Source organism: Pyxicephalus adspersus, chromosome 10, assembly GCF_032062135.1.
Source record: "Pyxicephalus adspersus chromosome 10, UCB_Pads_2.0, whole genome shotgun sequence".
Lineage (NCBI taxonomy): Eukaryota > Metazoa > Chordata > Amphibia > Anura > Pyxicephalidae > Pyxicephalus > Pyxicephalus adspersus.
In genome coordinates, this window is record NC_092867.1 from 53,200,311 (window position 1) to 53,216,738 (window position 16,428).

General features: G+C 39.7%; 1 protein-coding gene across 1 annotated transcript in view; it reads left to right on the plus strand.

The window, feature by feature from the left end:
- Positions 1-16,428, plus strand: part of LOC140339850 (membrane-spanning 4-domains subfamily A member 15-like) — a 46,625-nt gene that overhangs the window by 20,772 nt on the left and 9,425 nt on the right. The window contains exons 2-4 of the mRNA XM_072424750.1: positions 953-1,069; positions 5,706-5,831; positions 6,813-6,875. Of these exons, the coding sequence (XP_072280851.1) occupies positions 1,019-1,069; positions 5,706-5,831; positions 6,813-6,875 (240 nt within the window). The 5' untranslated portion in view covers positions 953-1,018. The remainder of the gene's footprint in view (positions 1-952; positions 1,070-5,705; positions 5,832-6,812; positions 6,876-16,428) is intronic.

A 16,428-nucleotide genomic window follows, 5' to 3' on the forward strand; every position in this document is an offset into this window, starting at 1 on the left:
ATTATTGTGAAGGCAGGAATCCGGCTGGCAGTGAGGCGAGTGTACGCGCACACTCGAGTCCGGACCGCGGTAAACCGCGATCGATGGCCGCGCGTACTTTCGCGCTTCCAGCGAGCGCGGATTTTATTGATGAATCAGGGGCAATGTGCCTGATTTATCAAAGCTCTCCAAGGCTGGAGAGGATACATTTTAATCAGTAAAGCAAGGTGATCCAGCAAACCTGGAATGGATTTCGTAAAATGAATTTGCTATTTGTTAGCAAATGTTTTTATTCCTGGACCAAATCCATTCCAGATTCACTGGTGAAAGTTTATCCTCTACAGCCTTGAAGAACTTTGGTAAAGTTAAAAAAAAAAATGTATGGATACTTTTCCTGAGAGGAAGAGGCATATGGATGAGGCATGTGAACAACATGGTGGTTCGGTACAGTACAGAATTATAGGAGTAATACATTAATATTTAACAAGCATACCAAGGTAGGGCAGGGTCCAGGTGGCACATAAACTCCGGTGTTTCCCTATAGAATATCTAACTACCCCACATGGTGTTAAATTTGTCTGAGGAGCCCCGGACACTGGCCGTAAGATTCCTCATCATCATGATATCAGTCACCTATGTTGCCATAATCCAACAGTAGGTAAGGTGGTGGATTTCCAGTGCATAGGGATACAGGAGTTGGGAGCAATGATGAGGTGCCTAATTATAGAACCCCTATAAGCCTTTACCGATATGGTGTTGTGGTGCAGCAAAAAGAAACCAGGGTCCGATTGTATAGTATGCGTGGTGACTTTTTGGATGAGGGAGTGCACCTGATGCCAGAAAGAGCAGATTAATGGACAAGACCAGAGTATGTGTAGCATACTGCCCCTCACCTTTTCGCACTGCCAAAACGGGTTAGGTACCAATGTGAATTTAGTTTATTTTAATGTAATATCTGTCCTACATTGAACAGGTCAAGCCTTAAAATTGAGAAGAGAACCCACCACAACTAAACCTGCCTGTCGAAGAAAGAGGAACCATGTCTGAATTACACGAAGTACTGGTTAAAGGACAAACAAAAACTTTAGGAGTGAGTACATGAATATAAATATTCAAAAGGTTTATCCACTAAAAAAATATATTTTGCTTCAGTTGGATACATGCTAATTATTTTACCAGTTTTCCTACTCAGGTCTATGCACCTACTAAAGACATTACAAAGGGGGAAAGAAAGGGCATTGTTGTACAGAGAGAGAGATGGGGCAGGCTTGTACATATGCTTTGGTATGTTACTGTAATGTACATTAATGAACATTGCATGCAATAATGTGTTGTGGTCTTTATTAAAGCATTAAAGAAATGCTCAATGTAATTTCTCAAAGTAAATGAAATATAATAAACACTTGTTTTTTTGAGACTTTGAAATGCATTCACACTGTATGTGTGAAAGCCTTTATTGTCTAATAATTGGACTGTACCTTAGAAATGAAAAATAGGGAAGAAGAAAAAGAAGCAGGCTTTTTTAAGGCACAGATTTGTAGTTATATTATAATAAAAACCATAGTAACTTTATTTAAAATACAAATATAGTATTTAAAATGGTACATTTAGTAAATCAACGTGTAGAGAGGCATAGAATATTCAATCTATTCACGTGGTACCAAACAAAAATTTGAGGTTGACAAACTTGTATGGAAGCAGAGGGTCATATAACGGGTCTTATCCAGCCACGCTTCGCCCCTGTGGGCTTCCTCAAGGGATTAGGGGACCCTAGAATGTATACAACATGAAGGTTAAACCAATTAAGAAAGGCATTATGTTGTTTATTGGTCCAGGCTGAATATTCCAATCAAGATATTAGTAAGGCAATTTGTATGCTTTGTATGCTTTGGATCCCAGTCATAGTATGAAATTGCTGCTAATGTGGTAATGTCAATTTGTTATACTTCATATAACTGAAGGTTTTATGTAGAATGAAGACATATTGGCCCTGATTCACTAAGCAAAATCGGAAGCTCGTTCGCACATATGCATATTCTATATGCATATAGAAAATACTTTTAACATTAAATCCTCCCCAACTTTATTTTGTTTTTTTAATAATAGAATATCTGTTTACTGGTGTACATATCTAAAGAATCATATCAATCAATGATAATGAAATGTCCAATCGCAAAAAAAAAAACATACAGCCAATTTTGACAGACTGCGCAAGTGCTAATTGCAAGTGAATTTCTATCACCTGGGCGCTTACATTTGAGCATATATAAGGGTGTGGTTTAACTTGCTTTTTCCTTTTGTCTTTTTCTTTTCTTGGAGGGGCTGTTGGTTTGTGTGTTATCCTATATATTCTATGTTGCTGCATTTGATACTTTGCTTACTATTTAGCGCAATAGCTTCTTTTTTATTTTTTTTTTACTTTGAGTTTTAATGTCCAATTTGCAATTTTGAAGTCAATGTTAATGCTATGTTATTGTGTTTGTGGCCAATTTGTTGGATTACAAAATTATGCCTTTATTACCACTTTGAAATGTTTGTCCTGCATAAATATTTTCTAATCCAGTTTTCCACCCTTTAGAGGGCAAAATTGCATATTGGTTTGGTAAGTATTTTTTGAATGCAATATTTGTTGGGCCATTTTGTTGGTGTGTTTTTTTTTGTTTTTGATGTGTTTTTATATTTTATTGTGACCTTTTTAGCAAATGTTTCTTTTGAATAAAGTTGTTTCCAAAATGTTGTCGTTTGTTTTTTGGGGGTTTGGTATGTGATCTCCTTTCCAATCTCCCAGGACACAGTTTAAAAAGACAATTGTGATTTGTTTTAAGCTGTTCCTTCCTCTGAAATATTTGTAAAGCTAAAAACAGCACAATTGTCTTATTTGTTTGATGCGCATAGTTGTGCGCAAAACTTCAGGTGCGTGTAGCTCATAGTTGTGCGCCACGGCGGACCCGCTACATGCGCCTGAACTGTTTTATCAGTTGAAAAATGCACTGCACTTTTGCACAGTCCTCATTCAGGTAAGTTTGTATTTTTGTGTGTATATTGCATATTTTGCGTCTAATGCACTCATGTATGTATAGACATGAGTGCACATAAAGCCAAACGTGTGTGTATGCATTTAGATGTGTGTACATATACATAGAAAAGAGAAATTACAAGAAGAAATAGGCAAAGAGGGCTTTTTGGACCATATTGCTTCACCTTGAAAAGATTGCCCATTTCTTCCTATGATTTCTGATGTCATGGGCTTGGCCACAAGCAACATTCATGGAGGATATTGCTTCTGGTTAAAAGAAGTAATCCACATTTATGTGCTTCCACTACCAAGCTGAGGGGAGTAAGCCAATATTATATATTGGGCTAGCGTCTAAAATGCCATTCAAATCTGCAAAAACACCCTGAAGGGATGGAAAAGCAAGAAAATGTTTGGCACAAAGTGGATTTGGCCTTGGAAGTTTGATACACTAGTACTATTTGTTTTGTGTAAACACTTAAATAGTGCATACACTCCACTATTTATCAGCATTAAGTTAAGCAACAACACAACATCTGTTCATTTCTAAGAGTGCCTGACCCTGCTTGTGAGCTTGGCAATCAATGAGCTTTGATGTTGTGCTTGGCAACCTGGACCTCCTTCCATCACCATCAGGTGTGTTAGAATGAGTATGCAACTCAGCTGGACAACTAATTGACAACCAGTTTGGACAGCAAGTGGAAGTGTGTTTGTATACAATAGTGCTAAGATCAGGCAGCACAGCACAATGACAACAAACCGATAACACAACTACAAATGAACAGAGCAGTTGTGTGGGGACAAATCAACATGAGTGCAAATGGCAGACCATTAAAAAAAACCAAACAAACAAAAAAAAAAAAGAAATAAAATCATGACAATTTATTCATAAAAGGAATATGCACATAATACATTCAAATACCAATATGTGACAAAGGCAACGAGGGGGTTAAGTAGGAGTTTGGTGTGGAAACCATGCAGAAACCATGCAGACATTTGTACTCAATATTTGTGGAAAAAATGACACATTGCTGAAGAATTGCTAAACTACAGAAACTGGCATTACAAACCAGGCACAAAAACATTGCAGCAACAGATGAAGCTAACAATAATGAGGATTACAAAAAAATCACATCAATGCATAACATCTAAGCAAACTTACTTGCCCCCCCCCCCCCCCCCCACACACACACACACACTTACACACAAATCAGTCCAGTTAAAATAGTACTAATTAAAATGCACATGTATTGCATAAGTGTATGCACAAGTGAAATCACTAAATGTTCCTTAATACATGTATTATAACATGTTTGCCTATAATCCTTTACTAAAATATTTGATTTCTCTAAAGTCAAACTGGAACAAATTTTTATGAGGTCACAAATGTTTGTTCACATATTTTTTTACACTCATACTATTGTGTGATGACATATTAGAAAGTGCCACTTAGTATATATCCAGCTTGATAAAAATGAGTTTGCAGTGTTGCAACCAAAAGAAAAAGTAACAAGAAGTGCAACAAATGTAACTATAAAAGAAGCAAGTTTGTGATTGAGTAGAATGTAACATAAAAAAGTAACACAAAAAAAAAAAAAAATCAAGCATTAAAGATTCAAACTGACCTGTAAAATGGACTGGAGAACACAGAGTGGCGCGCAGGTGTGCGCTAATCAATTGCTATCACCTCATCTTCGAGGTTACCATCTCCTGAATTGCGCAGCTGAAAATTAATCGCGTTAATTGGCGTATTCGCGATCTTTGCGGGAAACGTTCACTAGAACTCAAGCCCGACTCGCGGCAATAGACTTCGCCGTCCGACGCGTACGTACGCGCATTTCATTGATGAATCAGGACTCATTTTGGTCTATCCGTATAATCTGAAAAAACATTAAAAGAACATCAAATTATTACAGTGTCTACTATTTCAAGAACTGACGAACATATTACAGCTCTAATATCTTATAGCAACATAGCTGTAAAAGAAACCTTTCGAACATGGTAACCCTATAGCAAACAGCATTTAAACACCACCTAGAAGATCTTTAGGACCTAAAATGTCTTCATTATAAATAAAACCTTCCGTTATATGAAGTTTAACCAATTGACATTACCAGGTTAGCAGCAATTACATACTACGACCGGCATCCAAAGCATCCAAATTGCCTTACTAAAATCTTGATTTGAATGTTAAGCCTGGACCAATAAACAACATAACGCCTTTCTTTTTTGGTTTAACCTTCACATTGTATAAATTCTAGGGTCTCCTAATCCCTTGAGGAAGCCCACAGGGGCAAAATGTACATGTGCCTTAAAAAGCCTGCTTCTTTTTCTTCTTCCTTATTTTTCATGTCTAATGCAAAGATATTTGCAATCAAATTGGTCCACCCAGTAACATATTGGATGGCAATGAACAGATCAGAAATTAGTACCAATTGTACCTGTAGTAACTTTTGAGTTATGTGTAGATATGTCACATCTGAATATGGTACTCATTTTTGAAAATGATCGTGGAGCCATGGTTTGGAAAGCATTGAGACCTTACAGGGCAGAGAATTACATTTAGACAGATAAACTGGTGGTGACCACACTTAGAAGTGCTATTTTTGAACCCAAAAAAGATCTACCTGGGCATTAAAAGAGACAAACTTAATGAAGGTATAGTGGAAATCTTTACTAATTTATCTTTTTGTTTTTTTTTGTTTTTTTACAGGCTGTCCAGCTAATGATTGTGTTCATACATATTGCTCTAGGAGCACTCTTAATGCGATTAGACAATAGCTCTGAATACATCACATATACAGCAGCCTATGGATTAAATTTATGGGGCATAGTGTTTGTAAGTACATGCTGATGATATCTTAACTATAACAATTATATCTCCATACTATCTATGACAGAAAAATAAAACAAAATATTTGACACCAAAGGGTATTTTAAGTGCTCTGTTTTTTTGGTTTGTGGTCAAAAACCCAAAGCACTGGAGCTTACTTTAAAATGAATGAAACAGGGCAGAGCAAATTGATTTAAACGAGGGACACAAATATGAACTAAAAAACACAACCCACGCGCGTTCCATTTTGTTGCACTATTGCAATATCTGATGGTTGGATAATTGCAGACGAATTTATTACAACTCCGATTTTAGCTATTCCCACCTTGGATCAGGATAAACTTTTATCAATGGAGCTTAGTGATCCAGCAAACCTGAAATGGATTTCTTAAAATAAATTTGATATTTGTTAGCAAATGTCTTCAATCCTGGACCAGACGCTTCACTGATAAAAGTGTATCCTCTCCAGTCTTGGAGAACATTAATAAATCAGGCCCAAAGACTAAGAATTTTCCAATTCTCCCCATATGTTAAAGCAAACTTCATCAAAGAGTCCTGCATGGCGATGTTTGTATTATGACACTAATTTATGTGCATCGCCTGAACGAGCAATAGCGCATAAGAAGAATCCCTATCTAATCATAAATATTGAAACATAAATATTTATAATATTTTAAGATTGATTTTGTTATTCGATGTTTGTATTGTTGGAATAAAAATAATTTTTATGTTTATACTTTTGGGGTCTATTTATAAAACAGGGAAGAGACTATAGTACCCAGAAGAAACCAATACAAACACAGGTAGAACCCACAAACTAGTAACAGAGCTTCAAAGGAGACATGTTTGAATTTTTAACTTGACTACAATCTGTAGTTTAATTTTTACTTTTTGCTTAAAGTGATTGATTTTATACAGTACCATATCCTAATACATATTACATTTGTGTAACACATTATGCGCAACAATTACTTTATGTTTTTGCAGTACATCATATCGGGAAGCCTCTCAATTTCACTGGAAAACAAGGAGAATCCAAGTTCATCTTTTGTAAGTCTACCTTAAGGGGAAGGGGAGCATTGCATTTGAACTATGATCATATTATCTTATCCACCAATAGGTTTATGTTTTTTTTTTCAGTTTTGTGACTTAAGGTGCGTACACTCTTCCAATTTTTATCGTTCCAATCGAACGACGAACGATCGATTGGGCAAAAAATCGTTCGTAAAAAAGTAACCAACGACGCCGACGAACGAGGAAAGTCGCTGGAAACGAACGACCGGACCGACGGATCGGATTGGGCGACGATCGTTGAACATCGTTCGTGTGTACGGTCGTTCGTTGATCGTCCATGTTCAGAGCATGCGTGATGAACGAACGTCCGTTCACTTTCCTGTCGTGCACATAGTTCCTCTATCGCTCAAACGATCGTATCTATTGTGTGTACAATATCTACGAACGATCGTGTCGTTAACTCTATGTGCAGGATCGGTGCTATACGATCGTTCATATATATCGTGCATGAACGTTCGTCGTTCGTTTTCCAACGATAATAATTGGAAGTGTGTATGTAGCTTTAAACAACCCTTGCCGGATAGCATAGTTCTGACCTCACTGAACTCTATTCACTGCCTGGTGGTTAGACTATAAAATAAAGTAAATTAGGGGAGTATTTATAATTTATTCTTTCTGATTCAGGCACTTTGACTTCCTTGCTATCTATTTAGTCATGGGTGAACATGACCAAGTCTGGTTTAATAATGTGCTTACTACACTCAAACCTAATGTTGAAACCTTTTGAATTCTTTGAGACATGACTCTTCCACTGAATTATGTAGGTAAAGTAATGTAAAACATGGGAATGATGAGCTTAGCAGTTACACTAATCACTAGTACAAATGCAAATAAAACAAAATAAAAGCAAAACTGTACAGTGTACATACACACAGCGTCTACTCTTTCCTATGCGTCTCGCTTAAAGACCAGTTTGCAAGAGCGAAGTTTGGTTGTTAAGTGAGCAGCATCTGTAGTAGAGAGTTTCTACTTTCTTGGATCAAATATTGACAAAAAAGGATCCAGCATTAAAAAAATACAACACTTGGGAAAGCAACAATAAAAGACACAAAAGTACTGATGTGTCTGACAAATTAAAGTACATGGGTTACTGTATTGCATGTCACTCTCTGAGTTTTTTTTTGTTTTGGAACATTTTAGCAGGAAGTTCATGCTAACTTCACTGAGTTCATTTTTCACCACAAACTTACAGCTGGTATGGTGTCTCCTTTGTCGCCAATACCTCTGACACACTTTGTTTAAGTCTGGGTCTGTAGAGCAACATAGTTGAGATGATAGGGAGTTTGCCTTGGTTGCTGATATATTACTCCCTTCATGGTCCTAGAAAAGCCTACTTCAACTTTTGCCAGCAGCTTTCTGAAAATTGATTTTGACCATTGTTCTTCCTCTCTATAACCCCCTGTGAAGAACTTGGCTCCCCTGCTGCTACTTTATAAATGAAAGGTACTTCCCCCAGCCTTGTCATTTACCTGTATGATTATGACCTGTGACAGAGTGTAACTAAGAGAGGCAGGAAAGTGTATTAAAGGCTCCAGGGAAATGAAAGTGAGGATAGTTTGATATTTGTTTTTAGAAAAAAAAAGCAGGTTCTTTAGGGCCCTGGAGCTGACTAAGGGAGTGAAAGTGTGGGTTCCTTGGCCCAACCCAACCCTGACTGGGTAAATGTGCACCCACACTCAGGTGCAAGGGAGATAAATTGATCAGCAAGAGGCTGGAGTGTGTTGGGAAGGCAGCCAAAGGGTTCCAGGCTGTGAAGGGAGCCAGAGTGGGTTCCAGGCAGGAGAAGGAAGCCAGAGTGGGTTCCAGGCCACATGAGAGGGGACGAAGCTTCAGGAAAGCCAGCGGGCAAAACCAGATAGGAACTGTGAGCGAAACAATGTTAACTTGTGTTAGTAAGAGAGGGCCCCTAAGTGAGGTAGCCATTTTGGACTTTTGGAGTCTGCTGCCTCTAATCTGACCCTACTTTGTTATTTTGTTTTGATTATAAAAAGTTTAGTAACCACCATTTCTGAGTCAAATGATAATTATTCTGATCAATGCAATACCCTCCCACTCCTCTTATTTCCCTTAACATACACTCTGCACACGTCTGCGACACATACTGCTGTCATACTCTCTGCAGTCCTGCACCTTTCTAATCTTTGCATTTCTCTCCTTTACATACTACCTACTGTCATTCAATTTACATTATTCAAAACACTGGTCTAGAGCATGTATTACCCTCTGGGGCATTTCCTTACCATTGTGTATGCCGGTGTCTATGGCAGTAACCTGCTAGATGGCTCAGCTCCCTGAAGGCGCCGTTACTGGCACCCGCATATGCAGTCTCTGCAATTACACGGGCAAAGAGATCCACATGGGAGCACTTCTACCACTGTATCCTGGTGGGAAAATTTGTAGGGAAGACCTGCAGTCTCCCGGACTAACTGGGTAATTCATTATAACTAAAAAAGGTCGGGGGAGCTGAGGGGGGATAACATGCCCTCACCTTTGGTAGTGTAACTGGCAGGGGGTACCTTATATTGCGGCCCCTTCTGGTCTCTCCCTACGGTCTTGGGTTAGGGATATGTCCCTAAGGCCTGGGGTTCTTGGGCGATCGGCGCATACCCAACCGCAATTTGGGTTTTGGCTGGATGGCAAGATTGGCTTAAGACCTCTGAAAATTGTAAGTAATGATCAGTAAAATGGCAATTTAATTGTCACTGTATGTGGTTTTGTGTTATTGTCTTGTGGATCAATGTTATTATCCTTGTTTTTTTTTCCTTTCCCCCCCAGGTAATTAAATAATACTAAGTTTTTAACTGTTTTGCCTAAATCCTTCTATAGATAGCAGGATCCTCAGAGATAATGCAGAATTTATCACAGTATTTTGTAGTTATGACACATAATGTCCAAGGCCTTAATTCCCCTATTAAACGGGCAAAAGCTTTTCATTATTATAATTGCCTTAAAATAGACATTTTGGTACTACAGGAAACCCATTTCACAACCAAGTCTATGCCTTGCTTTTTTCATAAAAGAAATCCTATAAATTATCATGCGAATTCTGATAAGAAAAAGGGCTGAGTGATGTGTTTTGCCAGACAGCTTAATTTCTCAGCACAAGATTTATTCGGGATCCAGAGGGAAGATATCTTAAGTTGCAAAGATCTATTGCTACACAGAGGATAATAGTTGTAACATATTATGCCCCTAATGAGGATCAAATTAATTTTTTAGGACATTATTATACAAAATTGACTATTTTGTCCAGGGCTCTCTTGAGATGCTGGGTGATTCCAGTTTAGCATTAGATCGGCTCTTAGACAAAACTAATATTCCCAAATATCTGTATCCATCTAAATAGTCATAAGTTTTCTAATTTATTACAAAAATATGATCTTTTAAATATCTGGCTGGAATTGAACCCTACAGAAAGAGACTATACGTATATTTTTGTAGCTCATAATCAGTCCTCCTGAATCGATCATATATTCATTTAATCTGAATTTATTCCATTAGCATGCAAAGCAAACATTTTTTCAGTACCCTGGTCAAACCACGATCCTGTGATTGTGAAATTAAAGGGCTTTCGAACTGTACAGGCTGGATTTTGATGGAGATTGAATGAGAGGGTGATATTAAATCCAGCAATACAACCCGAGGTAGAAGGGTAAATTTCTAAATACTTTCCAGGAGACATATATATAAATCTTCCAGGAGATACTTCCCCAGCTAATAACTGGGGGGCCCATAAGGCTTATATTAGGGGGGAACATATTAGGTTAGGAACACAACAGAAGAAAGATCGGGACAAACTTATAGAAAATAAAATGAGGGAATACCACTCACTACAAAGACAACATAAATTTAATCCTGTTCTTGACCATTGTATACAGATTGAAACCCTGCGCACTGAATTAAACATGTTACTGACTACGAGAACGGAGAAATCATTGAAATGAGCTCCTCATAGGTATTACATGTGGGGCGATAAGCTGGGAAAGGTAATAGTTATTAAGCTTAACTCTAGACCTAAAAACTATGCCTTGCCTGAAAAAAAACAAAAGATGGTAAACTTACTCAAAATCCAGAGAAAATCTTGCTGGCATTTGAGGAGTTTTATGCCTCCCTCTATGGTAAACATCAGAACACAACACAGGACTTTATGAAAGTTTTTCTTAATAAGATTAAAATATCTAAAGGTAGAATTGTATAAACCTATAATGGAAGAGGAATCTCTCAAAGCATTGAAGTTGTTGAAATCTAGTAGTACCCATGGTTCAGATGGATTTTTCCTATATTTATTATAAGACCTTCCATACACAGTTGATCCCACATCTGGTAAAATACTATAACTATTTACGAGAGGGTAACTCTCTTCTTTGGTAAGCTAACCGAGCTTTTATTAGTGTTATACTGAAACCAGGAAAGCACACATCAGACGTAGCTAACTATAGACCAATATCTTTTATTAACTGTAATTTGAAATTGTTGACAAAGGTCCTTTCGGTTCGTAAATTGATATTAACTTCAAATAAATTTGAAATATATGCAATCTTGGAATAAAGATTTAGGAATGTCACTGTCTAAGGAAGAATGGAATGAAATGGCCTATTCACCCTCGAAAATATCATTAAATACAGCCTTAGTGGAGGCAAAATATAGGGTCATGCTCCCATGGAACCTGGTCCCTGAAAGGTTTTTTTAAATATCATCCCTCATCATCACCTTTGTTTTAGGGGCTGTAAAATTAATGATACAGTATTGCATATGTGGTGGTCTTGTCCAGTGGCTCAAATTTTTTGGAATAGGATATTTGATATATTATCAAAGGTCCTGGAAAGAAAGGTGAAGAGTAGTATTGGTCGAAAAGCTCACTATTCGATTCAACCTCTATTTGGTAGAATAGAGCAAAATTATTCGGGTGGATGAACGTTGAAATCGAACTCCATTAAACTCAATAGGGTAAAAATTTGGGTTGTTTTTCGGGACTGTGTGGAGCTTCTACAGCCTATAAATACATTTAAAAAGACATATCAAGACTCCCCCAGCTCTGCACAACACTGTACAAGTAAAAAAAATTAAGGCTTTTTTATGTTTTGCTGGCAAGGCCATTTTATGGGGCAGTCCAGGGAACATGCCTCCAAGTAGAGGCAGAGAGGGTCACAAGGGGGTTCCTCTGGTCCAAAAATTAGCCACCAGGTTTCACCGCTCCATTACAAGCTATACACAGGCTTCGGAGTACAGGCAGAGGTCCCTGAGGGGGGTCTTTCAGTCATAATATTATTATTATTATTATTATTATTATTAATAAACAGGATTTATATAGCGCCAACATATTACGCATCGCTGTACATTAAGTAGGGATTGCAAATGACAGACTAATACAGACAGTGATACAGGAGGAGAGGACCCTGCCCCGAAGAGCTTACAATCTAGTAGGTGGGGGAATTTCACACACAAAAGGATGGGAGATATGTAGTGTGGGAAGTAGTGATGGTTTCAAATGACAGAAGAAGCCGGGTAGGCAAGTTTGAAAAAATGGGTTTTGAGTGCTCTTTTAAATGAGCAGAAAGTAGGAGCAAGTCGAATAGGACGAGGAAGACCATTCCAGAGAGTTGGAGCAGCTCTAGAGAAGTCTTGTATCCGTGCGTGTGATGAGGTTATGAGTGAGGAAGTCAGTAGTATGTCATTGGAGGAGCGGAGAGAGCGGCAGGGGGAGTATTTTTTAACCATGTCAGAGATGTAAGTGGGACAATAACTGTGTAGGGATTTGAAGGCAAAGCACAGGAGCTTAAATTTGATTCTAAGGTGAAAAGGAAGCCAATGGAGAGAACTACAAAGAGATGTAGCGGAAGAGGAGCGAAGGGAAGGATGGATGAGTCTGGCTGCAGCATTCATAATAGATTGTAGAGGAGAGAGTCGGGTTAGTGGAATACCAGCGAGAAGGATGTTACAGTAGTCCAGACGGGAGATGATAAGAGCGTGTACAAGGATTTTGGTGGTCTCAGGGGACAGGTAGGGGCGGATTTTGGAGATGTTGCGTAGGTGAAAGTGACAGGACCTGGAAATGTTCTGAATATGGGGGGTGAATGAGAGGGCCGAGTCAAAGGTGACACCAAGACAACGTGCCTGAGGGGAGGGCCGAATAACAGTGTTGTTAACAGTTAGATGTATGTCAGGGGGAGATTTAGATTTTGAGGGGGGGATGATGATGAGTTCTGTTTTATCCAGGTTGAGTTTCAGGAATCGGTCAGACATCCATGATGACATGGCTGACAGGCAGCATGAGACCTTATCCAGGACTGAGGGAGACAGGTCAGGGGTGGACAGATAAATTTGGGTGTCATCAGCATACAGGTGGTACTTTAAGCCAAAGGAGGATATGAGACTACCGAGAGAGGAGGTGTACAGAGAAAAGAGGACCGGTCCAAGCACTGACCCTTGGGGAACACCAACAGGGAGGAGAGTGGGTGAGGAGGAGTTACCATTGAAAGAAACTTGAAAGGAGCGGTCAGAAAGATAAGAAGCAAACCAAGAGAGAGCAGTGTCACAGATACCAATGGAGTGCATGATTTGTATTAGAAGGGGATGATGTTAATATTAGCCAGTTACACAGTTCTGTTACAAGTTTTATAGGTCTCACATAAGTGGGGACCGCATTGTTAACTGGAATCTCGAGGTGGGTGTAGTGCATGGTCAATGCCACCTAGAAGTCTGTAAAAGAATTTTTGTGAACGGAGTACTGACAGGTGGGAGCAGGAGAAGGAGGAGGCGGTGGGCACTGAGACAGAGCGGGGACCGCATTGGTAACTGCCATCTAGAGCTGGGTGTAGTGCATCATCCATGCCACCTAGATGTCTGTAATACTATTTTAAAGAATGGAGTACTGACAAGTGGCAGCAGCAACAGCAGGAGGAGGAGGCAGTGGGCCCTGAGACAGATCGTGGACAGCATTGGTAACTGGCATCTGGAGCTGGGTACTGGGCAGGCGGCAGCAGTAATAGCATGAGGAGGAGGCAGTGGGCCCTGAGATGGAGCAAGGATGGCATTAGAGGTGGAGGCCATCACCTATATGGACAGTGTCGAAGCTGTAGCTATTGGAGACATGGATGAACGAGATTCCAATCTGTCCCTACCTACTATGTAGCGAAACCACATGAAAGGAAATGGGCTTGGTGGAATCAGCGGGGAAAAAAGACCCTGTTGAGCTTGAGTCTAGTCTGGCATCTAGAGATGGGTACTGGGCAGTGGTCATGCGGCAGCAGGAAGAGTAGGCGGTGGGCCCTGAGAAGTATGGATGGCATTGTTAACTGTCATCTAGAGCTGGGTACTGGGAGGAGGTAAGCCCTGAGACTGATCAAGGACGACATTACAGATTGAGGCCATCACCTACATGGACAGAGTAGTAGCTGTAGCTACTGGAGACATTGCTGTGTAGGGGACTGCCTTTTCCTATCTGCTAGCTCTAACTTTGTAAAATGCGTCATTGACAGTATTGTTAACTGGCATCTACAGCTGGTTACTGGGCAGGCAGCAGCAGTAACAGCATGAGGAGGGGGCTTTAGGCCTTGAGATGGAGCAAGGATGGCATTACAGTTTGAGACCATCACCTCTATGGACAGTATAGAAGTGCTATCACAGTTAAATATCTGTATTTGTTTTAGAGAAATACATACATTTTTATGGCTTTGGGGATATATAGCAAAGTGGGATCACAATAAAATATCTATGTTTGGGAGAGAAATATAGAATTTTGGCCTTTTGGATAGATACCAAGTGCTATCACAATTAAATACAGATATTTAATTACAATACTTCATGCAATCTAACACAAAAACCAGAAATATTTTTTTCTTTTGAAAAATATAGATATTTCATTCTGATTCCACTTGCTATCGATCAAAAAAAGGCAAAAACAAATTCAGAATTTCTCTCCAAAAATACAGATATTTGATTACAATACTTCATGCAATCTATCACAAAAGCCAGAATAATGTCTGTATTTATCTATAAAAAATACAGATATTTCATTCTGATCCCACTTGCTATGAAAAAAGGAAGACAAATTTCTGTATTGCTCAAAAAAAAATACAGATATTTAATTATGATACCTCTTGCAATCCATCACAAAAGCCAGAAAAATTTCTGTATTCATCTATAAAAAATATAAATATTTAATTATGACTCACAGCTCCGTTACAAGTGATAGTGGCCTCAAAGTAAATAAAGGCAGAGGATCCTGAGGGAGGTCCTCCATAAAAAAAATTAGCCAGTTACACAGCTCCATTGCAAGTTATAGGCCCCAAAGACAGAGTAGAGGTAGAGGGCCACGAGGAGGAGTAGCAGAAGGCTGTGAAAGTGCTCTTCCCATCAAGGTGTCAGCAGGCTGTGCAGCAGTTGACGACTAATCAGTACACTCTACAGAGGGGGTGTTAAAGTAATTGCAGATCCAAGCCCTATTCATTTTAATAAAAGTGATTCGGTCGACATTTTCTGCAAGAAGAGCCGAATCCGCTTGTCACTCACTACGGCCCTAGCTGCACTGAACGCTCTTTCAGATAACACACTTGCGGCTGGGCAGGCAAGGATCTAAATGGCATGTTCTACCAGCTTCGGCCACTGCTCAAGCTTGGATACCCAGTAGCCCAGTGGGTTCTGGCTTTGCTGGTTGCAGATGTCCCATGTAGAGCTCAGGTATTCCTGCACCACGACTAAGTAGCGCTGCTGAGTGTCATTGGCATTTGCTGCACGACTGGTGGTTTGCTTCAGCTGAAAAAAAGTCTGCAAAGTTTGGCTTAGATGAACTCTACTGCTGCTGCCACCCATGCCGCTTAAATTAGTTGTTTGGCTCTCATGGCTGGTGGAACTGCCATAGGGATTCATACTGCTGCTGGCAGCCGGAAAGGCTGAGCACAAGTCCCTTACAAGCACTTCTTGGTAGTGCTGCATTTTAGGTCCCCTGTATTGGGGCAAGACGAGTTGTTGTATCTCAGGCTTGTAACGTGGATCCAGTAATGTAGCAATCCAATAGTCGTCAGTCTTTGTTTTTATGTGTTATATGCACAGATCTTTGGCTATGCACTCCTGCATGAAGGCTGTCATGTGGCTCAAAGTTCCCAAAGCTGAAGTAATTCTGGACCCACACCCCCGGGGGTCGAACAGTAGCACAGGGTCCTCCTCTTCCTCTACCTGGTCTTGCCATCCACAGAACATGCCGCCTTGTGTTTGGGTGGATGGATGCCATGTACCCTCAATATCCTTCCCTGCCCTTCCCTCCCATTCCTGCAATGTCCTCCTCATCTTCTTCCACCTCCTCCTCTTCCTGGATTTGTGGTGCACTATGCCTAGTAGGCACGCATATCCAAGATGATGTTTGAAGCGTCATCTCTTGATCCAGCGACCGCTCTGTGTCGTTTCCGAGATCCACCATCATCTGTTCTAGCAGGCATATGATGGGGATTGTGTCACTGACACAGGCCTGATCCCTGCTGATCATCCTGGTCGCCTTTTCAAAAGGTGACAATACAGTGCACAAGTTCACCAT